General features: G+C 44.2%; 1 protein-coding gene across 1 annotated transcript; it reads right to left on the bottom strand.

Annotated features, from left to right (window-relative positions):
• Positions 1-4,515: 4,515 nt before the first annotated feature.
• NIT2 (nitrilase family member 2) lies at positions 4,516-24,348 on the bottom strand. The gene is given in 10 exon segments (NM_001038133.1): positions 4,516-4,893; positions 5,234-5,289; positions 8,140-8,238; positions 9,900-9,978; positions 11,045-11,119; positions 11,630-11,723; positions 16,099-16,187; positions 17,616-17,736; positions 19,252-19,370; positions 24,293-24,348. Coding segments are annotated over 10 exon segments (831 nt in total). The 5' UTR covers positions 24,300-24,348; the 3' UTR covers positions 4,516-4,801.
• Positions 24,349-26,062: the final 1,714 nt, after the last annotated feature.

Raw genomic sequence — 26,062 nt, 5'->3', positions numbered from 1 at the left:
AAGATTTTGAATGCAGCTAAAGCAATACTTAGAGGGAAATTTATAGCACTAAAACAACTCTTAGAAAGGACGAAAGGTCTTCAATAAACCTAAGCCCCACTTTAAAAAACTAGAAAAGTAAAAGTAAATGAAACGCAAAGTAAACAGAAGAAAAAAGAATAAGAGCAAACCTTAATATACTATGGTCAAGTGAAGTTTATCCCAGAAATGCAAGGTTGGTTTACCATTCCAAAATGAATATAATTCACAAAGTATAAACATAGACTAAAGAAGGAAAAAGATGTTTGTCTCAATAAAAGCAGGAAAAGCATCTGAAAAAAAATCCAACAGCCTTCCCAGAGAAAAACTCTCAGCACACTAGGAACAGAAAGGAATTTCCCCAGAGGGCATCTTTGAAAGACTAAATGCTTTCTCTAAATCAGAACCAACACAAGTATGTCCATTCATGAGTCTACTCAGAACTGTACTAGAGGTTCTAGACCATGTTACAGGCCAGAAAAAAAAAAAAAACAGATTGGAAAGGAAGGAGCTTATTTATTTTGTATACTGTATTTGCAGACATGATCATCTATGTGAAAAATCATATAGAATACAAATATAAAATGCTGCTAGAATGAGTTTAGCAAAGTTTCAGGATAAAAGAGCACATATAAAAATAAATTCTATTTTATATACTAGCAATGAAAAAACAAGAAATAAGTTTACAAAACAATAGTCCAGCATTATAAAACTTGGAGGCTTTAGGGATAAAATGGACAAAAGATTTGCATTACCTTTACTCTGGAATTAACAAACACTGTTGAGAGAAATTAAGGAAGGCCTAAATAATTGAGGGGTTATCTCATATTTCTGAGTCAGTGATTCAATACTGGTAAGATGTCAACTTTCCATAGATTTAATGCAATTCCAATGAAAACCTGGACAGGCTTATGTTCTATAGAAATTTACAATCTAATTCTGAAGTTTGTTTGGAGATAGAAAGGACTTAGTCTAAACCATTTTGAAAAATAAGCTGAAGGACTAACACTGACTTCAAGACTTAGATTACTAAGTTATAGTAACCAACACAGTAAGTTAGTTCATGTATATATAAGAATATATATGGCCAATTCATTTTAATAAAGATGCCAAGACAATTCAATGGAACAACTGGATAGCTAGAGGCAAAAAAAAAAAAAAACTGGACTCTTACACCATATACAAAAAATTACCATTCAAAATGGGTCATACCTCAAATAGCCAAAGCAATCTTGAGAAAGAAAACAGAGCTGGAGGAATCAGGCTCTCTGACTTCAGGCTATACTACAGAGCTACATTAAGCAAAACAGCATGTTACTGACAAAACACAGAAATATAGATCAATGGAACAGGACAGAAAGCCCAGAAATAAACCCATGCACTTAGTCAATAATCTATGACAAAGGAGGCAGAGGAGAAAAGATAGTCTCTTCAGTAAGTGGTGCTGGGAAAACTGGACAGCCACATATAAAAGAGTGAAATTAGGACATCATAAGGACATTTATTTTGTATACTGTATTTGCAGACATGATCATCTATGTGAAAAATCATATAGAATACAAACATAAAATGCTGCTAGAATGAGTTTAGCAAAGTTTCAGGATAAAAGAGCACATATAAAAATAAATTCTATTTTATATACTAGCAATGAAAAAACAAGAAATAAGTTTACAAAACAATAGTGCAGCATTATAAAACTTGTAGGCTTTAGGGACAGAATGGACATTAGGACATTAGGACATTCTCTTAACATCATAAACAAAAATAAACTCAAAATGGATTGAAGACCTAAATGTAAGACCAGATACTATAAAACTCTTAAAACAGGCACAATACTCTGACATAAATCACTGCAATATTTTCACCTCCTGATGCTGCTGCTGCTAAGTCGCTTTAGTTGTGTCCGACTCTGTGCGACCCCATAGACGGCAGCCCACCAGGCTCCCCCGTCCCTGGGATTCTCCAGGCAAGAACACTGGAGTGGGTTGCCATTTCCTTCTCCAGTGCGTGAAAGTGAAAAGGGAAAGTGAAGTCGCTCAGACGTGTCCAACTCTTTGCGACCTCATGGACTGCAGCCCACCAGACTCCTCTGTCCATGGGATTTTCCAGGCAAGAGTACTGGAGTGGGGTGCCATTGCCTTCACCTCCTAGAGTAATGAAAATAAAAACAAAAATAAACAAATGGGACCTAAATTAAACTTAAAAGCTTTTGTACAGCAAAGGAAACCAAGAACAAAACAAAGAGACAACTCACAAAATGGGAGAAAATACTTGTAAACAATGTGACCAACAAGAGATTAAACTCCAAAATAAGGACCTAATACAACTCAGTATCAAAACACAAACAACTCAAACCACCCAATTTTAAAAAATGAGAAGACCTGAATAGACATTTTCCCAAAGACATACAGATAGCCAAAAGGCACATGAAAAGATCTTCAACATTGCTAATAGAAAAATGCAAATCAGAACCAGTCAGAAGGGCCATCAAAAAGGCTACAGATAATAAAAGCTGGAGAGGGTGCAGAGAAAGGGGAACCTCCTACACTGTTAGTGGAAATGTAAATTGGTGGAGCCACTAGGGAGAACTGTATGGATGGTTCTTTAAAAAACTACATTTGTAATTTACCATATGATTCAAGAGTCCCTTGGACTGCAAGGAGATCAAACCAGTCAATTCTAAAGGAAATCAATCTTGAATATTCATTGGAGGGACTGATGCTGAGGCTGAAACTCCAGTACTTTTGTCAACTGATGCGAAGAGCCGACTCATTGGAAAAGACCCTGATGCCAGGAAACACTGAAGGCAGGAGGAGAAGGGGACGACAGAGGACAAGATGGTTGGATGGCATCACCAACTCCATGGACATGAGTTTGAGCAAGCTCCAGATGGTGAAGGACAGGGAAGCCTGGCATACTGCAGTCCGTGGGGTCCCGAAGAGTCGGACACGACTGAACAATATGATCTTACAATTCCACTCTTGGGCATATACCCAGACAAAACTAGAATTCAAAAAAATACATGCACCCTATTATAACACTACTTACAACAGCCAAGACATGGCAGCAACCTAAATGTCCATGAACAGATATATGGATAAAGACGTGGTACCTATATACAATGGAATATTACTCAGCCATAAAGAAGGATGAAATAAAGCCATCTGCAGTAACATGGATGGACCTAGAGATTATCATACAATGGAAGTCAAAGACAAATGTCACATGGTATCAGTTATATGTGGAATGTAAAAAAAAGATACAAATGAGCTTATTTACAAAACAGACAAAAAACTACAGTATGATTCCACTTGTAGATAATTTTTCACTAGTCTGTAGTGACAAAGCTGATCAGTAATCACCTGGGGATAAGAGGAGCAGCCAGAGAGATTATAAAATAGTACAAGGAAGCTTTTAGGGGTGGTGGGTATATTCATTATCTTGACTAATGTAGTTTCATGGACATATACATGTCAGATTTTTCCAAATTGTACACTTATTTTTAAATAGTCATTTGACTTTTTCACTATTGAACCCTTCTCAGTATATACTGCTGGTTTTTCAAAGGTTAAATTGCACTCGATAATGTCAAGTTATTCGTTATTCTTACAGCTAAAGGGATGTGTATTCATGTATTCTTTTGTTTTAAAATCTTACTTTCCAATATGGCAAATATCTCTATACATGTAAACAGCAGTGTGCTAGAGAAGACTTACACCAGCTCACAAGAGCTAATTAGACTTCCAGCGCTGTTTCAAAGTGTTAGATTGATAGCTTGAATTTGGCAGTAAGTACACCTTGGAAATTGGGAAATGCTTCCACAAAATCAACTTTCTCAGACTGCTGGTTGTTAAACATCTACCAACCCATCACCAGCTATAACATACATAAAGAAAAGCTCAATGGAATTCTTCAATTTTAATTGTGTAAAAGGATTCTAAAAACCACTAAGCTAAAAACTTGACTTTATCAAGCTAAAAGTGTTCCTAGCTGCTAAGTCACTTCAGTCGTGTCCGACTGTGCGAACCCATAGATGGCAGCCTACCAGGCTCCCCCATCCCTGGGATTCTCCAGGCAAGAACACTGGAGTGGGTTGCCATTTGACTTTCAGACACTCACCCATATTAAGAGAATCTTTTGCAGCTCACACTTCAGTTGCCTTGACCAAATTATGCCACTGCCAGGGGGCTCATGTTTGAAACATTTCCCTTAAAACTGGGGAGGGGTCTTAAATCCTTAGCTCCTCTCTGAATTTGAAGAGCCCTAAGGGTGCCAGGGAGGGCAGAGCTGCCATCTTCTCTAGCAAACACCAAGGATCCATCCCACAGTTACTCACAGACCAAAAAGTGACATTAAGATAACGGCTCAAAGACCACTCACAGACCAAAATGTGACATTAAGATGCTGCTCAAAGACCAAGGTTTCTGCATAATGTATTCCAACTCCAGCAATCAAGTAAGAGGTTCACCACACAAATATACAGGTGGATCAACCATCAAGAATACCAGGATCTGATATTTTAATAACTGCTTGAGACAACTTGAATATGGAAGATTTAGAGCCACACCCACCCTCCTCCTGTTCTTCAGTGCCCGCCCTTTTTGACCATTTTATATGGTGTGGAGAATACCAGCATCAGCCCCATCATCCCAACAGAGCTTCCCTTTTCAGGAAGGGAAAAGACTGAAATTATTTAAAAAAAAAAAATTCCATTAAAGAATTCATAAGATTGTTGATTATCCTGTAGAAACATATCTTCCTGTTTCATGACATGTCGGAAACATCAGGATTTTTTGGCTTCCACTGCATAGAGGTCTGATCGCTTCTGGCTAAAAATGGGGATTTGCTGGCGAATTTCAGCCAACTTCTTCAGGTCTGCAAAAACAGAAAAGTATACTATTAGTAGATGTGATTCCTTACTTGCCAACAGGAACTTCTTCCCCAAACAGCAGAGAAACAACCAGAGCCCCAGCCAGTAATTTACTCATGGGCCTTGTCTGGAGGCACATTCAGCTTGGCACTGCCCCTGGTGTCATTTCAAACCAAACCAAGAAAACTCAGGCTGAGACAGAGCCCAGGGCTTAGCCAGAGAACCAAGGATAAATGAGGAGGGCGGGGCATAAAGGAGTCCCTCCCGGTGTTCTACAGCTGTAGAATCTGGCCTCAGGGCACTTAGGGACACCAGACACCTAAACTGGGCCAGAGTGAATCTTACCTATATCTGCATACACGATCGTCTCTTCAGTGCCAGCTTTGGCAAGGACCTCCCCCCTGAAAAACACGTGGGGAGAATGAGTCAATTCCCTGATGCTTGCTGTTATTTACTATCTCTGTTCTTCCGCCCTATCTCACAGGCCAAATGGGAAGGAATCTGTTTTTAAAACAAGAAAATACGGGCATAAATTCCTATGATGCTTTTGAACTATGGTGTTGGAGAAGACTCTTCAGAGTCCCTTGGACTGCAAGGAGATCCAACCAGTCCATTCTAAAGGAGATCAGTCCTGGGTGTTTATTGGAAGGAATGATGCTAAAGCTGAAACTCCAATACTTTGGCTACCTCATGCAAAAAGCTGACTCATTGGAAAAGACCCTGATGCTGGGAAAGATTGAAGGCAGGAGGAGAAGGGGATGACAGAGGATGAGATGGTTGGATGGCATCACTGACTTGATGGACCTGAGTTTGAGTAAACTCTGGGAGTTGGTGATGAACAGGGAGGCCTGGCATGCTGCAATCCATGGTGTAGCAGAGTCAGACACAACTGATCAACTGTACTGAACTGAACCACTTAAGTAGCTGTGTGGTCTTCTGGCAAGCCATGTCGAATCTCTACTTCCTAATCTATAAAGTGGAAATATGAGCTCTGTGAGGACATAGTGAGAAAATACCTTTTATTTTTTTTTTGAAATCTTGAAGGAAGGTACCTGTTGTGTTTGATGTTCCTTGCTCTGATAAGATATAAAACTGCTGCAAACAATGCTTCTTCAGAACAATTCCTCATAGCTATCTGAGAAGCTGTCTCTTAGGCTACAGTCCTCAGTTTGGCTTGAATAAAACTTTCCTATTCCTACTATAGATTATTTATTACTTCCACCCTGTCGTGAGTACATTCAAGAGCCCTTTCCAAGGGCAGTCTAGCTCTGTTTCTTCACACCTCCCAAGGCTGCTACATAACCCTGGAGATGGAGAGGGAAGGCTTGGGTCTGCCTGGATCTCTGGCCTCAAGTCTGTGATCCTTGGATCCCTGTGTTAATGGCTTTTGGGTTTGGAGGGAGAGATTTCAACCTTTGAGGCCTGAGTAGAAGTGGTAGAACCATGCCCCAGCAGGAACCCCACACTGGAAACAAAAACACTCCACAAAATCTGAGGAAAAGCTGACTTGGAAAACTATTTCCAGTGCTGAGTGAGTCTCTTGGCCCAAAACAGGCCTTCAAAAACATAGCTGTGGGACTTCCCTGATGGTCCACTGGTTAAGAAACTGCCTGCCAATGTGGGGAATTCGGGTTAAATCCCTGGTCCAGGAAGATCCCCGCTGCTGCAGGGCAACTAAGCCCAGGTGCCACAATTACTAAGCCTGTGCTCCACAACACGAGAGCAGCCCCCACCTGCCGCAACTAGAGAAAGCCTGTGTGCAGCAACGAAGACCCAGCACAGCCAAAAATTAATCATTAATTTAAAAAAACCTTATCTGTGAAATTTTTCCAAAGCACAAAACAAAATGATCCAATACAACAAACAATCTGATATAATAATTGGTTCCATCTAGGGCCACAGATTTTTGGCACAGTAAGCTACAGGCATCATCATTAATGACGTTTAACTGAATCCTTTTCTAGTCTCTTCTATTTTTCCCCCATTTGCCCCGGCATGCAAAGATCTCTATGTTAACCCTAGGCACCTATCACAATGACAAAAAAGCCACACAGCTCCCAACCAAATGGGGGAAATTCTGCAAAGGAAGAAATACAGGCAAATCTTAGGTAACCAACTGTGTCAAAAGCAGCCAGCCTGATGAGTAAGAGTTCACCAGGAGAACCAGCTGGGTGAGCAGAGCTACCCACAAGGTCAGTAAGCTGATCACTAATGTCTACAGAGGAACCCAAGTCAAGTTTGAGAAAATTTTGAAGCCAACTCGATCCTTCCAGCCTTCCAATGCACCCCAGATCCTGATGTACAGGAGGCTCACTGAGAATCTCCCACGGGCCATATCTCCCAAGGCCTTCTCCACCACACACGTTCATCTGTGAGTCCTACAAAGTCAGAAGAGAGGAACTCTGGGAATCCCACAGTGACATGTAAGCCTTTGCAGCCTTGTTACTGATATGTTTATCCTGAAATTTTAGAAACACATATGTGTGTGTGTGTGTCGTAATCATACAGACATACTGAGAAGTAGTATGGAATAAATCTAAGTTCTGAATTCAAAAGTCTTGGATCCAAACACCAATTCTGGCCACTTCATCCTGTGAACTTCAAGTCTACCATCTATTAACTGGGTTAAATAAAGATAAGTCCTTGAGAGCTCAAATTGAGACAATGTGTGTGAAAGTACCATGTGAACTGTACAAATGCCGGTAAGACGTGTCTATTACCATCCGGCTGTGTATGTATCTGGGCAGACTTCCCTGCTGGTTTCCCTAAGTAATAGAATGCTTTACCCTCTCACAGAGGACAAGTTCACAGTTCCTCTTAATTCAACCCATCCTCCACTCTCCTCTAAGTGTTATGCAGGGAGCAAAATCCTTACCCTCAACTCATTCCAGCCGTAGGTCCAGTGACCCAGTCTAAATTTTAACCCAAAGCCAAGAGTTTGGGAGCCTCTTTTACTAAAAAACCACCCACCTGTGACTTCTGCCTCGTTTCCAAGTTTGGTTGACAATGAACGTCACTCAGAAACTCAGAACAAGGCTGAGGCCAATCACTCAGTCAGGAGAGCTGAGCCATTTCTCTCTCGCATGGCTTTCAAGTGGAAGCTCCTCCCACAGAGAGAGCCAGTGACCTGGCAGGCCTGAGGGGAGACGGCAGCGGAGGGAGGCGCAGGACCACCCGGGAATCAGACAACCCACCTGCCCAAGCACCACCTCTCTCAGCTCAGTGAGCCTGTCCCTGCAGAGCCAACTCACCAAGGATTCACAACAGTGCTGTGTCCCCAGGCAACATAGGAGGCCTTTTCATCCCGGGCGGGAGATGCTGTGGCCACGTACACCTGATTATCAACAGCCCTGTAGTCAATGGAGAGAAAAGAGGTAAGTCATACAGCACAGATCTGAGACGTTTTTACCCTAAGTGTCCAGACCCTTCTTTCAAAAACTAGGACAGGACAGGCTAGCTCGGACATGGAAGAAACATTCAAAGCCACAGAACCCTTTCTTCAAAAAAGACCTTGCTGCACAAGCTAGTTCTCCACTGGGGCAATTTTGCCCAGCAGGGGACTTCTGCCAGTGTCTGGAGACATTTCTGACCAAGGGATAGCTACTGACATCGAGGAGTAGAAGTCAGGGGTGCTGCAAACATCCTGCAACACAGAGGACGGCGCCCACAACAAAGAGCCATTTCCTCCAAAGTGTCAATAGCACCACAGTGAGAAACGCTGGCCTGAGCCAACCTGTAACAGGTAAAGAGCAGAGCTTCTCTGGTTCATGCAACCCAGGTGACCAGAGAGAATGGACTGGCCTCGCTGGAACAACACCCCGGGCAGGGCTACAGGGCCCTTCCATGCCAATGGGGCAGTCCCATCACCTCAAATTAGGCAAGATCTAGGAACCGGATGGTACCACGGCTACACCAAGCCACCTGACCCACAGCCCTCTGGGCTCAAACAACAGATTCATGCCAGGTCATCCCAGGCTCTCTCCAGCTTTTCCTGCTTTCAACAAAGCAGCATTTATTAATACTCATGGGATCACATACCCCTACCACCTTCCATCATGCAACCAGCCAAACACTCCTACATCCCCTTCCAATAAAAATCACTGTCATCTCCAGATGTGAGCACAGTGGCCATCCCTGGGCAGAGAGAGGAGAGTACTGACTGAGAAGGAGAAAAGGGGAGCATTCCAAGGGGCTAGAAATGTTCTAGATTTGATCCTGATCAGAGGTGAATCCATATGTAAAAATTCACTGATCTGTAAACTTAAAACTAGTACACTTTTCTGTAAGTATATAATACCGCAATTAAAAAAATCTTTTCATGAACAACCCGTCATTTCTGAGCAGCATTTCATGGTTTGCAGAGCACTTCACAGTCATATTCCTGTTCCCTTCTATGTTACACCCACCTCTGCTATTTGCCCTTCACCACTCCTCAGGCGACTAAGGAAACAGTAACTGTCCCATGCGCAGCGCTCAGAACTTAGACGTTAGAAGAACAAGAACTTATCACAAGTGTCTTGGCAGAGTACCAAGACTAGCAGGAAACTCTGGAGGATGGAGGAGGGTAAGCACCCATCTACACAGCACAAGGACTGCTGAGCGTGACCACAAGTCTCTCCGGGTGTCAGACTAAGGAACCCTTGCCTTTGCCTTGGCTCCAGCCATGTACACTCCATGGCTCTCCAATTCTCTGTAAAACCTTCTGGCAACTCTATCAGAGACAGAAATTCTTATCTGAACACAGGAAAATCAAATCACTGCCCACCTGATGGGTGAATGCTCCTGGAAATGCAGACATCAGTCCTCAAAATCCACAAGGCTGGTGCTGGGGCTTCTGAGGAGCCCACAGCAGAAGCCCTCCTTTCGGACTGGAAGACAAAGAGTCACCTTTGGGAACTGCCTCTGGGTGCCAGGGCAGCCTGAGTCAGAGGCAGCATTCCATACGGGGAAGGCTGATGCTTCCACCAAACCGCAAACATTTTCGCAGAGAAACACGGAGATGCTTTCTTACCGGCCTCGCTGAAGCAACTCCCAGTGGGCTGGCCCGGTGGTCAGATTAAAAGCTCCAGGATATACCAATAGCTGGCAGCCTTGGGGCAAGAAAAGCCAAAGAAGAGGGATGCAGGTGGACACCCAACCACATTAGCCCTCCCTCTGCTCCTTACCTAGTGGGGACCAAACTCAAACTCCCCCAACGTGAATAGATTCATCAGTGTTACAGATGGCTGTGAATTCCTCTAGAGACACACACGCAACACACACACACACAAGTACAGTGATCCTGACAACCACTTTTCAAGCAAAGGTGACTTTGCTTGAAAAACATGGAAAATCTGTCATTCAGACTTCTCTCAGCACCATGTGGACAGCTCCCAGGGTCAAGGACCATGTTTTGTGATGTTCATCAACTGAAAGGAGGAGAAGACTAATTGCTCTACTTCTTCCAGCTAAGACTCAACTGAAACAGCCAACCTGGAGCCCTTGCGCCTCCACCTTTTGCTGAGCAGGGTGTCAAACCGTCTGCACCCAGTTTTATAGTGACAGACAAACTAGAGTCAGAGTACCTCTGGCAGTCTAGTAAGGATGCTAGTATTGTTGAGTATCATAAGAGGACCTTCGTAAGTTCTCTGTCTGTAATCCTCACACCTTTCCTATGAGAAAACTGAGACCCACAGTTCTCCAGAGATTAATTTACCCAAAGCACTGTGCCAATTAAGGGGCAGAGCTGGAACCAGAACCCAGGGCTTCTCATCTGACTTGTGCTTCTCGGTCGGCAGGATGGTCCTCTGGACCACAGTGGCGCTGACTGCCTTTTTGCTGTTCCCAACATCTAGGGCTAGTGAGTGGTGCAAGCCACGTGCAGGCAGACCTACAACTGGGGCCCCAGTGCCTCTCCAAACACAGCGGCCGGAAGGGCTCCAACGGCAGAGCAGACGTTTAGTTTAGGAATGTGGCTCCTGCCTTAGCTGTGTGGTGTGTTAAACTACAACCTCCAGAAAACCACACTGCCCATTCCCAGAAGTAGTCTGAGAACTCACACAGACGCGGAGCTTAAGACCTCCTCCAGGTTTTCTGACCAATGATCCCCTCCACCCACAAAGCCCAGAGCCAATCAATCTCCGAGCATCTACATGACCTAACCCAAGGCGGCCTCACCTCTCTGTGCATAGATCTGCGCCAGCTCTGCAAAGCGGATGTCATAGCAGATACCCAGGCCCACCCTGCAGTAAGCTGTTCTCCAAACAGAAAATGTACAAAGTTAATCTCCTGAAGCAGGTGTGGCCAGGCAAAGTCTCCAAGATCCAATGGTCACAGGACACTGACAGGAGTACATTCACGCAGGGCCCGTGGACAGAGAACATGTAAGTTTGCTCCTGCGTGGATTCTGCCTCGTGAGAACATCATTTACATCAGTAGAGCAGAAATGAGAAATTCACTCTAATTATTAATAAATGTTTCTTATCTAAGTGGGAGGTGTTCAGTCATGGCCTAATAGGTATAGGCTGGAAGCTATCACACTAATAAAGGCTGTGACCACTGGAAAAGCACAATCATGTCAAACCCTTAGTTCTCCATTAAATCCCCCACTTTCTAGATCTCTGACTGTTCTCCGCCCTTCTCCCCCTGGCCTTCCAGACAGGTTTTGTAAAGAAGTTGGAAAGCAACATCATGAAAAACAAAGGACTACCTGATCTTCCTCTACTGGTACTGCTAGAAGAGGTGAATTTATCTGGTACGTACGAGTATCAAACGAGGAGAAACTATCACCAGGACTCAATGTTTCAGATTCTTGAAATGTGATTTTCCCAGGAACATCAATGTCAAACAGATGGAGCTGCATCACAAAGAAAGGATTTGGTTACCTCCTTTCCAGCAGGGCTCATGGCAGTAATAACACACACCTTTCCATGGCCAGCCAAGGGGGTGTTCTAAGATCACTTGTACAAAGGGCAGCGCCAACCTGCCCACAACCCACCCCACAAGATGCTGACATCCTATGAAAATGACTTCTAACACAGGGAACTGGAGAAATGCTGCTATAGTTTGTACAATCCTTCTTCCCTTGGTGGTGTGCAGATCAACGTCTAGATTTCTTATGGAAAGTAATTTATATGCTGCTTTTTTTACTCAATATAAATGCTAAATGAAGACTTCTCAGAATCAGAATCAAACTGACACATTGGCAAGGAGAGGTAGAGAGTGGGCGAGTGATCAAAAATAGGTAGTTCTCCAAACCCAATGCAGCAATATATTAAAAAGTAACTTCCAAATTGGATTTATTCAAAGAAAACAAATGTGACTGAACATTTGAAAAACCAAAGTGACTTACCACATGAACATAATAAGGGAGAAAAGTCACATGATCATCCTAAGAGGTGTATAATGAGCATTTGGTAAATTTCTACATCCATTCTTATTTAAGCCTGGCACACTGCAGTCTATGGGGTCAGAGAGTTGGACACGACTGAGTCACTGAACAACATTCTAATTTAAAAAATAAAAGAGAAAAACTCTTCTAGGATGGGAACCCCTTTAATAAAGAGAATCTGCAAAAAAAAAAAAAAAATCTAAAGAAACCTATTTAAAGGTGAAACATTAAAACCCTTCTCCTGTTGAGATCAGAAACAAGGTAAGTATACCTGCTATTCCACACTGTACCAGAGGTCCTAACCAAAGCAATAAGGCGAAGGAAAAGAATACAAAGGGTAAAGATTAGAAAGAAAAAATTAAAAGCCATTATTCTCAGATAATTGTGTACCTAAGGAATGTCAAAGGACATACACAGGTGAATTATTAGAATGAATGAGTTTAAGCAAAGGTATTATATACAAGGTCAATATTTTAAAAATGTGCTGTACGTCTATATACTAGCAAGAATCAGAAAATGAAAGGACATCAGAAATACCATTTAGGAATAAATCTAGTAAATGATATAAGACTATATCCAAAAAACTATCTAAAAAACTTTGAGAGAAATTAAAGAAAGCCTAAGAAAATGCAAAGAGAAATATATTCATGAACTGGAAAACTCAATTGTCATAGCCCAGTGCTGGGTCTGTTTCCAGTCACGGCAGAGTGGTTCCTAAAGGACCATCTTTCTCACAGGTAACCCTGAGCTCTGGACAAAACAAAACAAAAAATACAACTACTTAAAAGCACTTGACAATAATCAAAATCAGGCAAAAATTAGAGAGAAGTCAACTTCCAGAAGACAGGACCTAGTGCTGGGTGTTTCCCACTTGTTTACAACTTTCATTTGGAAGCAAGGCCCAGCTGTGGCTGCGAGTGGTGGTCACAAGTACCCACCAACACACCAGCCAAGGAATCAAAGGACAGAGCTTCACAGCAGCTGGAGAGTGAGGGGGACACTGAAAAGGAGAAAGCAGAAGAAGGGCCCTACATTTTACATAGAAAACCTGTCCAAATCCCTGACTAAGCAATGCACTAAAGATGTGTGGGGCAGACTCTGAGCAGCCCAGCTAAAGCTAAACTTTGCAACAGGCAGAGCAGCTGCGGTTGCCACCCACCTCACCAAGGAAGGGTCTGGTCTGTGAGTATGCCCCAACTACCTACCTGCTCAAATAAAACACTCAACACTTTTCGGGCGAACGCAACAGAAGTTAGAGTCTCAACAACATATAATCCAATATACAATCCAAAAAACTGGACACACAAAGGTATGACCCGAACTCTTGGAGAAAAAGCAGCAATGGAGCAGACCCAGGAAGACCCAGATGTGATCACTACCAAAGACAATAAAGCAGCTACTGAAACTAACCTCAGGAGAGTAAAGAAATAGATGCTCTTAACAAATAAACAAAGAGGAAACACAGTAGAGAATAAAAGCTGTAAAAAGAGAATGAAATAAAAATTTGAGAAATGAAAAATTCAACATCTGAAATTTTTAAAAATTTCACTGGATTACAGAAGGGAGATTACAGAAGCCTCAGTGAACATAAAAAATCAATGGAAAACATGCAATCTGAAAAAGACAAAATTTTTGTTTGAAAAATTAAAATAAAAAACCACAGCCTTGGTGACCGCGTTTGGTGAACAGTATCCAAATTGGAGTCCCATAAGAAGAGAATGGGACAGAAAAATATTTAATATTTCTTGAATATTTCATTCTAACAATCGCTGCCTTTTAACTAGAGTGGTCACTCTATATTTAATGCTCCCAAGTTTCCCAAATATAGCGAGAAACTAAATTTACAGATTAAAGAAACACAAAGCAGGACAAATACAAAAAAAAAAACAACCTCGTATCAGGAATATAAGAGTCAAAATTCTGAGAACCAAAGATTATGAAAAAACCTTGAAGGCAGGGAGAGAAAAACATGAATTACATGCAGGAGAACAATACAAATTACCACTTACTTCATGAGTGTGTGCATGCTCGGTTGCTTCAGTCATATCTGACTCTTTGTAGCCCCATGGACTGCAGCCCACCAGGCTCCTCTGTCCATGGGATTCTCCAGGCAAGAGTACTGGAGTCGGTCACCATGCCCTCCTCTGGGGGATCTTCCCAACCCAGGGATCAAACCAACATCTCCTGCACTGGCAAGCGGATTCTTTTACCCAGGGGTTAGTAGGGAACCCCTACTAACTTTGTATCAGGGGGAAAAAAAGAGGCTAGAAGATAAGTGAATAATGAATAATGTCTCTCAAACATCTGAGGAAAAAAAGAAAAGTGTCAACCCAGAATTCTATTCCACCAAAAACATCATTTAAGAATGAAGGCAGAGACTCCCTGCCGGTCCAGTGACTAAGACTGCCCCTTCCACTGCAGGGGGCAGGGGTTCGACCCCTGGTCAGGGAGCTAAAACCCCACATGCCTTTTGGCCAAAAGACCAAAACATAAGCAACAGAAGCTATACTGCAACAAATTCAAAAAGATTTTAAAAAACAGTCCACATCAAAAATATCTTTTAAAAAATGGCAAAGTAAAGATATATTCATAAATAAAGCTAAGAGAATTCATATCTAGCAGATGCTCACTTCAAAATGCTAAAGGAGGTCTTTTTGTTTGATGGTAAACATACCAGACAGAACTAAGGTCTTCAGGAAGAAAAGAAAATAACCATAAATGGTAAATGGTGAGGTAAACATGAAATATTTCTCTTAATTTCTTTAAAATACAAGTGACTACTGAAATTAAAAATTAGTATTTTGTGGTATTTATAATGTATATAGATGCAATATGCATGACAACCACAGCATAAAGAATGGACCGATACAACTGCAAGGTTCTTAAATTTCACATGAAGAAACAGATTATTAACTAAGAAGCCTATGACAAGATAAAGTGTGTATACTGTAATTCTTAGGGCAACAACTTAGGGAAAAAAAAGCAAACTACTACTCAACTCAAAAGAATGCAGGCAAGAGGAACAAAGGGAAACAGTAATTCAATGTCTACGTGCTTAAAGTCCAATCATAGCAATAATTACATTAAATATAGAGTGACCACTCCAGTGAAAAGGCAAAGATTGTCAGAATGAAAAAAAGCAAGACCCAACTACATGCTGTCTGCAAAAGAAGCATTTATATATAAAGAGACATACAGACTGAAAATAAAAGATTAGAAAAAGATGTACCAAACAGTAATTAGAAGAAGGCTACAGTGGCTTTACTAATACCAGAGATAAACGTCAAGACAATCAGTATACCAGAAAAAAAGGACATATCATAATGAGAAAAGGATCAATTTACCAAGAAGACTTAACAATCCTAAGTGTATATGCATGCATTACCACTGCAAAGATATCAACTCTCCCCAAAGTGATCACTATATGTTTGAAGTGAAGTGAAGTTGCTCAGTGGTATCCGACTCTTTGCGACCCCATGGACTATAGCATACTATGCTCCTCTGTCCATGAGATTTTCCAGGCAAGAGTACTGGAGTGGGTTGCCATTTCATTCTCCAGAGGATCTTCCTAACCCAGGGATCGAACCCAGGTCTCCCACACTGTAGGCAGACACTTACCATCTGAGCCACCAGGGATACCATCCTAATCCAAATTCTTGGAGGTTTTTCCTTGACCAAAATTGATAGGCTGAGTCTACAATTTATATCAGCAGGCCAATAGCCAGGTATAACCACCTGTGCCAACTAATCCAATGCCTGGTGTGTGTACCACAGGATGGGTACTGGGAACTTCAGAGCGAATTCTCAAGAGGCAGTGAGAATTGCCACATTCTCTACTGACCTTTCTGTGCTTTACCAGTAAAGTTCCATCAGGCCCAAACACGGCGCAGGTGTTATATAATTTCCCAGCATCCTTTTCAGGAATGGACCCTTTTGTTGAGAAAGAAACACAGAAAGAGACACAGAGAGACACAGAAAACATTCTGAATGAAGCATTCTTTTATAACAGGACAAAGGCTTGTTACAGTTTACCATCTTCTCGGGTCCAACAGTAAAGTTTACTGTCTCCTAAGGGTTATTTAATCATGATTCTTTTCTTCTTGAATAAGATTTTTCAGAGACCAATTTCAGAGTGTGGGTGAAATGTAATTAAGTCAGAGGCCAAAGAAAGGTTTCAAAACTAATCAAACTATTTTTCAATTCAGCTTTGCTCTTGAGCAACACTTAACCTGAAGCATTAGTGCAACACAGGGAATTCACAGTTGCGCAACTTAAATCCGCCAGGTCCTGCAACATAACTGTATCCAAAAAGGCCTTGAGGTGGGAAGGTATGCCAGTCTTTCCATCACTAAATATGGTGCCTGTAGTTCTATCTCTGCTCTGTCCTCTTTTCTCCACCCCTTATTTATTTCTAATTCTCACTGTATCAGAATACAGAAATAATTTTATTGCATTAAAGAGTTTTACTGTATTTTTATGTAAACAAATAAAACATTTTTATTTAAACAAGCCACATAAATAAAGCTACTTTTAAAAAATTATAGTTGATTTATAATATTACACTAGTTTCAGACATGCAACATGATTCAATCTTTTTTTAGGTTGCACTCAATTTAAGATTATTACAAAACAATGGTTTTATTTCTCTGTGCTGCACAATATATCCTTGTTACTTATTTATTTTATACATAGTTGTTTCGATCTCGTCCCATCCCTAACTCCCCCTCCCCTCGTCCCTCTCCCCACAGTAGCCACGAGTTTGTTCTGTGAGTCTGTTTCTCTTTTATTACATACATTCGTTTGTTTTCTTGTTTTAGATCCTACATGTAAATGACAGCATAAAGAATTTGTCTTTCTCTGACTTACTTCACTAAGCCTAAAACTCTAAGCTACCTTTGATGTCAGCGGTCTCTTTCTGGGGGAAATAAAAAGAAAGTCTTAACACTGTATTAAAGACTTTCAGATATAGTTTCTCCTTCCACATTTCCACCTGCCCTTGTACCCCCAGAGAAAATTTTCAGCAATTTGGTGTGTGTCCTTGTACAATATTCACTATGCCTTAATATATAAACACATATGAAAATATACATATAAAATATATAAACATATAAACATATAAAAATACACAGTCTTTTATGTGGATCATTAATCTATAGGGAAGGACCTGTTCATTTCATACCAAACTTGCTCTTTTTCCACCAAACAAAGTGTGTCTTAAAGATCCTTCCACAATCCTGCATAGACAGATCTACCTCATTGTTTTCTATAGCTAATTTGTATTCCATGGTTCAAATGTAACAATAGTTTCTCAGATGTTTTTAATGTTTAGGCCATTATACCTTGAGGGTAGGAAGTTACCTCCAATGACATACATGCTGCACTCCTTTGCCACTTCAGAAAGCTTCTGTGTGGAGTCACCAGGAATTTTCTCTGCATAATCAGGAAAATATTTTGTGCCATATGGAGAATTAAAGCATTCCTAGAATAATGTTGGAAGAGAAAAAAGATGGGGGGGGGAACCCAACTTATTTTAAAGTTCTGCTGTAAAAAGACATAGTTCTCAAAGAGATAAAAAAATACAACTGATAAGAAAAACACAGACATCTTAGGCTAAAGAGCCTGTGGCCACAGACAGGATTCGGCCCCAGGCTCAGATGGGGCTGGAGTCAGTGTGCTCAACCGGATGCTGGTCACCTTGGCAAAAAGCTGCACTTGTCTCTCCCTGAGTCCACAGAACCACGCCTCCACAGAGTCGGGCACCCGGGACCCACTACCACTGGGCTTGCTCACAGGATTGGGGGTGTTAAGATGAATCCAGACTCTCAAAACTATATTATTAGCTATGTAAAGCAATAAAGCCTATGTTTTTCAAAAATACAGAAGCCGTGAAACCCACCGAGGTTAAGACATTTCCTCACGTATACGGGATACACGAGGGATGTTTCTAAGCTCCCTTCCAGTGCCACCATTCTGATCCTGCAAACTCTCTCACTCCCCTGAATGTGTCTCAACAGCTCTGTGATAAAAGAAAACTCATGCATTTCACCTCCAGTTCATTCATTTACATTCACTGAGACTGCTTGTCTGTGCTAGGAAACTCAAGATCGAGGATCACCAACTTGTAGAAGATACTTTAGCAGGGGACACATGCAGAATTCAAGTGCTTTCACTCCTGGCTTTTAGGCTCTGACCCCCAGCAGCCTAAACCGACAAGAGGCCATGACTGGATACAAGGAGAGATGAGTCCCATGACTGGAGCGACATTAAGATCTCAAGTGCCCCTGCTGAAGACTCCTACTCACTGGCCTCCCTGGTAAATGGCCCAGAGCCTAGAATATCAATACAAGCTAGCCCTGAAGAGTCTCCAGGGCTTGCTGAGGGCTGCCCCCACCCCACCTCGAGGTCGGGGACGGTCAGGAATAGTTCCACCACTCACCCCTGCAGGCCTCTGCCAGCAGAAGGAGCCGATAGGTGCATCTTCTGACCAATGTGGGACTGTCCGTGGGGCTGACCCTGTACTTGTTGACAAACAAATGTGGCCCCATCTTCAGCTGATTCTATCTTAAACAGGTCACCTAGCACACTGATGCAGCATCCTTTGGCTCACTACATACTACAGGCTTCCTAAGTGTTTAACAATTTTCAACAATGTTTTTAAAATGTCGGAAGCTCAGCACTAAAATCAATGTTCTGGTCTCGTGAAGACTAGACTATGCAAGCAGAGAAGGTAAGTGCCTGAGGCACAGAGTATTTTGGATTTAGGTAAGTCCCTCTGACTCCTGGGCTTCTGAACTGAGCAGGTGAACTAAAGTTAAAGACCTGTCACCAAGCTGGCACGTCCTATCACAAAGATCCTTGCTAGGTCATCTTCCATACAGATGAGGAACCATCCTGGGGTCCAAAGGGACCCTGCTGGCCCCTAAGACCCAGAATGAGCAGACACCACACTACCGGGACAACAGTGCTCAGAAAGGGGTGGCCACCCCAGACTTACTGGCAGGGAGACTATCTGGGCTCCTTGCTTCGATGCCTCCCGGATGAGGCCACAGGCTCGAGTGAGGTTCTCTGACTTGATGGAAGAAACCTGAAGCTGGATGAGGGCCAAGCGGAAAGCTGAGGAGGAAGATAAAAGAGAGGAGCGGTCAGAAGATCTGACTGCTGACTCAGATAGAGCAGCTGTTTTTAATGGAGGGTAAGTCAGACCCCCAAGACACGTGGCAGCGTCTAGAGACACTACTAATGGTCACGACTGCTGGTGTGCTACTGGCATTTAGTGGGCAGAGGTCAGGGACACTGCCAAACATGCCACAAGGCATACGACAGTCCCTGATGACAAAGAATTATCCACCCTGGGTTGGAAAGATTCCTTGGAGGAGGGCAGGGCATCTCACTCCAGTATTCTTGCCTGGAGAATCCCATGAACAGAGGAGCCTGGCAGGCTACGGTCCATAGGGTTGCAAGGAGTCAGACACAACTTACTGACTAAAACAACAGCAGCAAATGTCAACAATGCTGCGGTTGAACAACCTTGAGACAGAGCCATAGTGTGAGCAAAGCCTGCTCCAGGCACAAGAATCTGAAGTGAAGCCAGCAGGGCCAGCCTCTCCCTTAGGAGAGAGGAGACTGGGCTTGACTAGGGAACTATCTCTTATCATGCGACCTCAGGCCCCAGTCCATTCTCAGCCAGGTGCTGAGCACCTTCCAGCACAGCAGGTGAAGTCTCTCTGGCAGTCCCCGCCCCACTGTGAGCCAGAAGGAAGCAGACACACCTAGCTCAGCTTCCCCATCGCCAGCTGGGACACAGTGCACTGGTCCAGCCACTGGGGGACGGGGAGGCTGGCAACCGATGGGCTGCACATGTGCCACAGAGAGGAACCCTGGGAGGACCTGCACTCACCCCACGAATCTCCCGGTGCCCAGAGGAGCACACCATTAAGTAGCAAATGAAACATACCACGAGAGACTGAAACACTGTGGAAGGAAAACCAAACAGCACTTCTTCCTGCTGTCTGAACAAGGGGCCCCACATTTTCATTGGAGACTGAGTCCCACAAATCACACAACCAGCCCCGCCAAGCAAACCTGCTGTCAGCCTTGGGGCAAGAAGGTCACCGGTTCCTCCAGGCTTATTTCTTTCTTGAGGTTGTCACCACATCCGACACTTGCTTTTCCTGTAGAGCTCTCTTAGCCCTTGCCATAATCATCTTTACTGGTTAATAGTCCTCTAGATAAATTTTTTCCTGTTCAACTGACTAGTGTGGTTTCCAAGTCCTGCCTGGACACTTACTGACACAGTTTCTGCTTGTGGTCTTGATAGAAGGCTACATTAAAGGTTCCCAACCATGTCATAACCCACAAAGCTCTGCAAAACTTCTGAAATTATCTGGAAGTTAATTGGCCTGGCCTTGCTTCCCTACCCCAACTCTGCTGTAGAGTCTAAAATTCCACCCTTAGTGACTTCTCTCTCTGGGTGTTTCTCCTGCACCTGTAAAAACGTCCCCAGAGAAGCAACATTGACAGACCCTGGCCTTTGATGAAGACCTGTTTGGCTCGGGGTTAATCCTAAAATTAGGAAAACTAGATGTCCATTCCTTCTTGTTGTTGTTGTCATTCAGTCGCTCAGTCTTGTCCAACTCTTTGCAAACCCATGCACTGCAGCACGCCAGGCTTCTCTGTCCATCACCAACTCCCAGAGCTTGCTCAAACTCATGTCCATTGAGTCAGTGATGCCACCCAGCCATCTCATCCTCTGTCGTCCCCTTCTCCTCCTGCCTTCAATCTTTTCCAGCACCAGGGTCTTTTCCAGTGAGTCAGCTCTTCACATCAGGTGGCCAAAGTATTAGAGCTTCAGCCTCAGCATCAGTCCTTCCAATGAATATTCAGGATTGATTTCCTTTAGGATGGACTGGTTTGATCTCCTTGTAGTCCACAGGACTCTCAAGAGTCTTCTTCAAAACCACAGTTCACAAGCATCAATTCTTAGGCACTCAGCCTTCTTTATGGTCCAACTATCAAATCCATGCATAACTACTGGAAAAACCATAACTCTGACTATTTGGATGTTTGTTGGCAAAGTAATGTCTCTGTTTTTTAACATGCTAAGTTTGTCATACCTTTTTTTCCAAGGAGCAAGCGTCTTTTAACTTCATGGCTGCAGTCACCATCTGTGGTGCTTTTGCAGCCCAAGAAAATAAAGTCTGTCACTGTTTCCATTGTTTCCCCATTTATTTGCCATGAACTGATGGGGCTGGATGCCATGATCATAGTTTTTTGAATGCTGAGTTTTAAATCAATTTTTTCACTCTCCTCTTTCACCTTCATCAACAGGCTCTTTAGTTTCTCTTCGCTTTCTGCCATAAGGGTGTTATCATCTGCACATCTGAGGTTATTGATACTTCTCCCAGCAATCTTGATTCCAACTTCTGCTTCATCCAGCCCAGCATTTTGCATGAGGTACTCTGCATAGAAGTTAAATAAGCAGGGTGACAATATACAGCCTTGATGTCCATTCCTTGGTTTCTCCTAAATACAATGAGAAGAACTAAACTGAACCTGGAACGCAGCTTGTCAAATAGTTTTAAAGAATGGATGAAAACAAAAGCTGGGATGATTACTTTGGGGCAAACAGCCTGAGCTGTCACCAGAACATCACAGAACATCCCATCAAGTCTCCACTGTAACGGAGAGGTGGGGCTTTGTCTCCGCTTCTGAGGGAGGGTAAGCTGAGATCCCCCAAGGCTCTCTGATGGCTTCCTCTCCCCGCTCCCACCAGGGAAGGAAGCTGTCCAGGACCAGGGTGGGGACTGGCTGACATCGTGCAAAACACCCACTCCATAGAGGGGCCGAGGCAGGACAGTTCCACGGCTGGGGAGTTCCTTGAGGCAGAGGATGAGATACAAGTCACTTCATCTCAACTGCAAATGAACACACTTCTCATTTTCAGGTCCCTAGTGGTAGGTAGTCACTCAGTAGTGCCCATCTCTTTGCGACACCCACAGACTATAGCCCGCCAGGGTCCTCTGTCTGTGGGATTTTCCAGGCAACAATACTGGAGTGGGTTGCCATTTCCTTCTCCAGAGGATCTTCCCACCCAGGGACTGAACCCAAGTTTCCTGCATTACAAGCAGATACTTTACCATCTGAGCTACAGGGAAGTCATCAGGCCCCTGGCTATACTATACTAATCCTTGATTGTTAGATTACAATGAATAGTTCATGTCCCTGGCTATACTAATATTCACTGTAATCTAACAATCAAGGACTCACCAAGGGGAAGGATAAATATCTTAAGCGAAGAGACCAACAGGGAAACAGCATAGGGAACGTGCAGGTCTTTTACACATATAAGCATCTGTGGGTTATCGTTAGCAGTATTTTGTAGATGAATAAATAAGAGGCTTGCAGACGGAAAGGTGCAAGAAACCAGTCCAAAAAGTAACTGGCACAGCCACAATCAAGCCAAAATCTGGACTGCAGACAAGAGGGGCACCATGTTTGTTTCTGGGTGGGTGGGGGAAGTCAGGTAACTTGAAAACACTCCTCAACGGAGTCAGATCAACGCTGCCCTCAACCCTACCAAGAACCACACCTCTTAAGTCCATTAGTCTCTTCTGAAAGATACAGTCACACTCAGAAGGAGGTGTGTAAAAGGACTTCTATACTCCAATCCTGGAGGTTCACTCAGGCACCAGCTTGCACTGCACTCCAGGATGTTGAAATGAAAAACAGAGAGCACTTCCACAAACACTATCACCTTGAGAGAGCCTCACAAGACCTCAGTAGGAACAGTTTATGTTCATTTTAAAGAAGGGAAACTGAGGTCCAAAGCGATCAAATGACCTGTTGACATGGGCTGCGCCAACCCTGTAATAATCCAGGTCTCCAGACTTTTTAAGCCCAGAGCACTCTACTGCCTCGTGTAAAAGAATCAGGCACAGACTTGGGAACACAGCCAGAACCTCATCCCTGGGGCTGATCCTGAGTGGGGATGTGGAAGCAGCACGTGACACATGCGTGCTCAGCTGTGTCCGACCCTATGGACCCCATGGACTGTAGCCCACAAGGCTCCTCTGTCCCTGGGATTTCCCAAGCAAGAATACTGAAGTGAGTTGCCATTTCCTTCTCCAGGGGATCTTTTCCACCCAGGGATCAAACCTGCTTCTCCTACATAGGCAGGTGGATTCTTTTACCACTGAGCCACCTGGGAAGCCCCCAAGAAACATGGTAATACCTAACCTGAAAGTTCAAGGTCCAGGTGCAGAAACAAACTGCCCGTTTTTGTTGTTGTTCAAGAGAAGGCAGCATTTCCCAGTGGGTGTGAGGGGGGCGCACTGTGGAGCAAATTAACGAGTTCACTTACCACACAAGCCCCAGTCAAAGAAAACACGTGCTTCATTTTCACCTGACAGGGCTCAAACCACAAATAATCAGGGTTGGTACCTTTGCAAAACCCAAGTTCAAACCAATCTAAAACTAGCAGCAACCTCCAAGAATCCCACGGGACAGACTCTCACACTTGAGGTATCATAAATACTGAAAGCTTTACTGAAAATGCACAGTCTTCGGGTAGTGGAGCGGGGGTGGCGGTAGGGAATAGGAAAGACCACCAGGGAGGGTGCGGAATTTGCATTTGAAATAAGCACCCTTCCCGCGCCGATGAATCTAGAGCGGAGCGGACCGGCCCGGAATGCTCGTGGAATCTGCCTCACGTATTACAAGAGCCCGCGGGGCGGGGAGCAAGGAGCCGGCGCTTCCGGCGCGCTGACCCGGTGCTCCCGCGACCCCGCTGGCCCGTTCGGAAGCCCAGAGTCCCCGGCGTGCGCCGCGCTGCGCTCCGCGGCCTTCTCCTCCCCGCCCCGCCCGCGCCCACCGCCCTCGCCGCTTGGGCCCACAGCCCCACGACCACCGGAGCAGAGAAGGCCAAGGGCGCGGCGGGGACAGGAGATGGAGAGAGAGGCTGAACGGGCGAGACGCTCCGCTGGCGTCGCACCCGAAGCCTCTACTCCGGCCCGAACTTGGGCCGCGGCGCTACTTACTGGCCATGGCTCTGCCGGGAAGCACCATAGGTACTGTTGGCGTAGCCCAGGTCTCTGGGCCAAGGCGGCGGCGCCGCGAGGGGCGGGGCAAAGCGGCGCGTCCGGGGGCGGGGCATCATCGCCCGATGCTCCGCCTCTCGCCCCGCCCCGCCCCTGGGCCTCTTGGCAGGGCTCAAAGGTTGTTTTTTTTCTGCTGCTGCTAAGTCGCTTCAGTCGTGTCCGACTCTGTGCGACCCCATAGACGACCTCCTACCAGGCTCCCCCGTCCCTGGGATTCTCCAGGCAAGAACACTGGAGTGGGTTGCCATTTCCTTCTCCAATACATGAAAGTGAAAAGTGAAAGTGAAGTCGCTTAGTCGTGTCCGACTCTTAGCGACCTCGTGGACTGCAGCCTACCAGGCTCCTCCATCCATGGTATTTTCCAGGCGAGTACTGGAGTGGGGTGCCATTGCCTTCTCCATGTCCTCTTTCAAGCGGGCCTCAAATACCTGTTAATCTCTTGCTGTTTCAGTAACATCCTTGTAGTCAGATACCGAAAGGCAAGGGACAACCTAAATCGGGGTGGTGTGCTAGTAATTATTTAACAACCTATCTCTCCGAGTCTAAACGAAAGGATTGAACCTCTTGCTAGTTGAATCACCTCTGTGGCCAGGGGAGATTACCTTACCTTATACTGATTGTTGTTCGGTCGCTCAGTTGTTCGTGGCCGATTCTGTGACCCCATGGACTGCCGCAGGCCACGTTCCACTGTCCCCTGATTCTGTGACCCCACGGACTGGAGCAGGCCAAGTTCCACTTGTCCCCATCTCTCCTGGAGTTTGTTCAAATTCATGTCTAATGAGTTGGTGATGCTATCTAACCAGATTGCCTTGGGGGATTTGAACAAGTCCCCAAAAGGAGTATAGAATTATCTTGGTTGATTTAGGCACTCTGGGTTTGGAGTACAAGGCTGCTATGAGATCCTGCTGCTGCTGCTAAGTCGCTTCAGTCGTGTCCGACTCTGTGCGACCCCATAGACAGCAGCCCACTAGGCTCTGCCGTCCCTGGGATTCTCCAAGCAAGAACATTGGAGTAGGTTGCCATTTCCTTCTCCATGCATGAAAATGAAAAGTGAAAGTGAAGTCTCTCAGTTGTGTCCGACTCTTCGGGACTCCATGGACTGCAGCCTACCAGGCTCCTCCTTCCATGGCATTTTCCAGGCAAGAGTACTGGAGTGGGTTGCTATTGCCTTCTCCGCTATGTGATGAGAAGAGGGGAAAAGAGAAACTAGGTTCAGACAGAATATCGTCAACAGCAGTTCAGTCCTGCAAGGAGAGCCAACCAGTCCATCCTAAAAGATCAGTCCTGAGTGTTCATTGGAAGGACTGATGTTGAAGCTGAAACTCCAGTACTTGGCCACCTGATGAGAAGAGCTGACTCATTTGAAAAGACCCTGATGCTGGCAAAGACTGAAGGGAGAAGGAGAAGGGGACGACAGAGGATGAGATGGTTGGATGGCATCACCGACTCAATGGACATGGATTTGGGTGGACTCCGGGAGTTGGTGATGGACAGGGAGGCCTGGCATGCTGCAGCCCATGGTGTCGCAGAGTCAGATATGATGGCGCGACTAAACTGAATATGCTGAAATCTGCTAATACTGTTTTAGGATATTTGCTTTTATTAGAATTGATTTTTAATTTGTGCTTTTGTCAAATTCGGGGAATCAAAAAGTAATAAAACAAAAATTTGCTACCTTTTAAAAAATTTTTTAAATAATTTATTTTTGGC

This window comes from Bos taurus, chromosome 1 (assembly GCF_002263795.3).
Source record: "Bos taurus isolate L1 Dominette 01449 registration number 42190680 breed Hereford chromosome 1, ARS-UCD2.0, whole genome shotgun sequence".
In the NCBI taxonomy this organism is placed as follows: Eukaryota; Metazoa; Chordata; class Mammalia; order Artiodactyla; family Bovidae; genus Bos; species Bos taurus.
The sequence above is the reverse complement of the archived record's forward strand: the minus strand, read 5'-3'. Positions and strand labels throughout refer to the sequence as shown.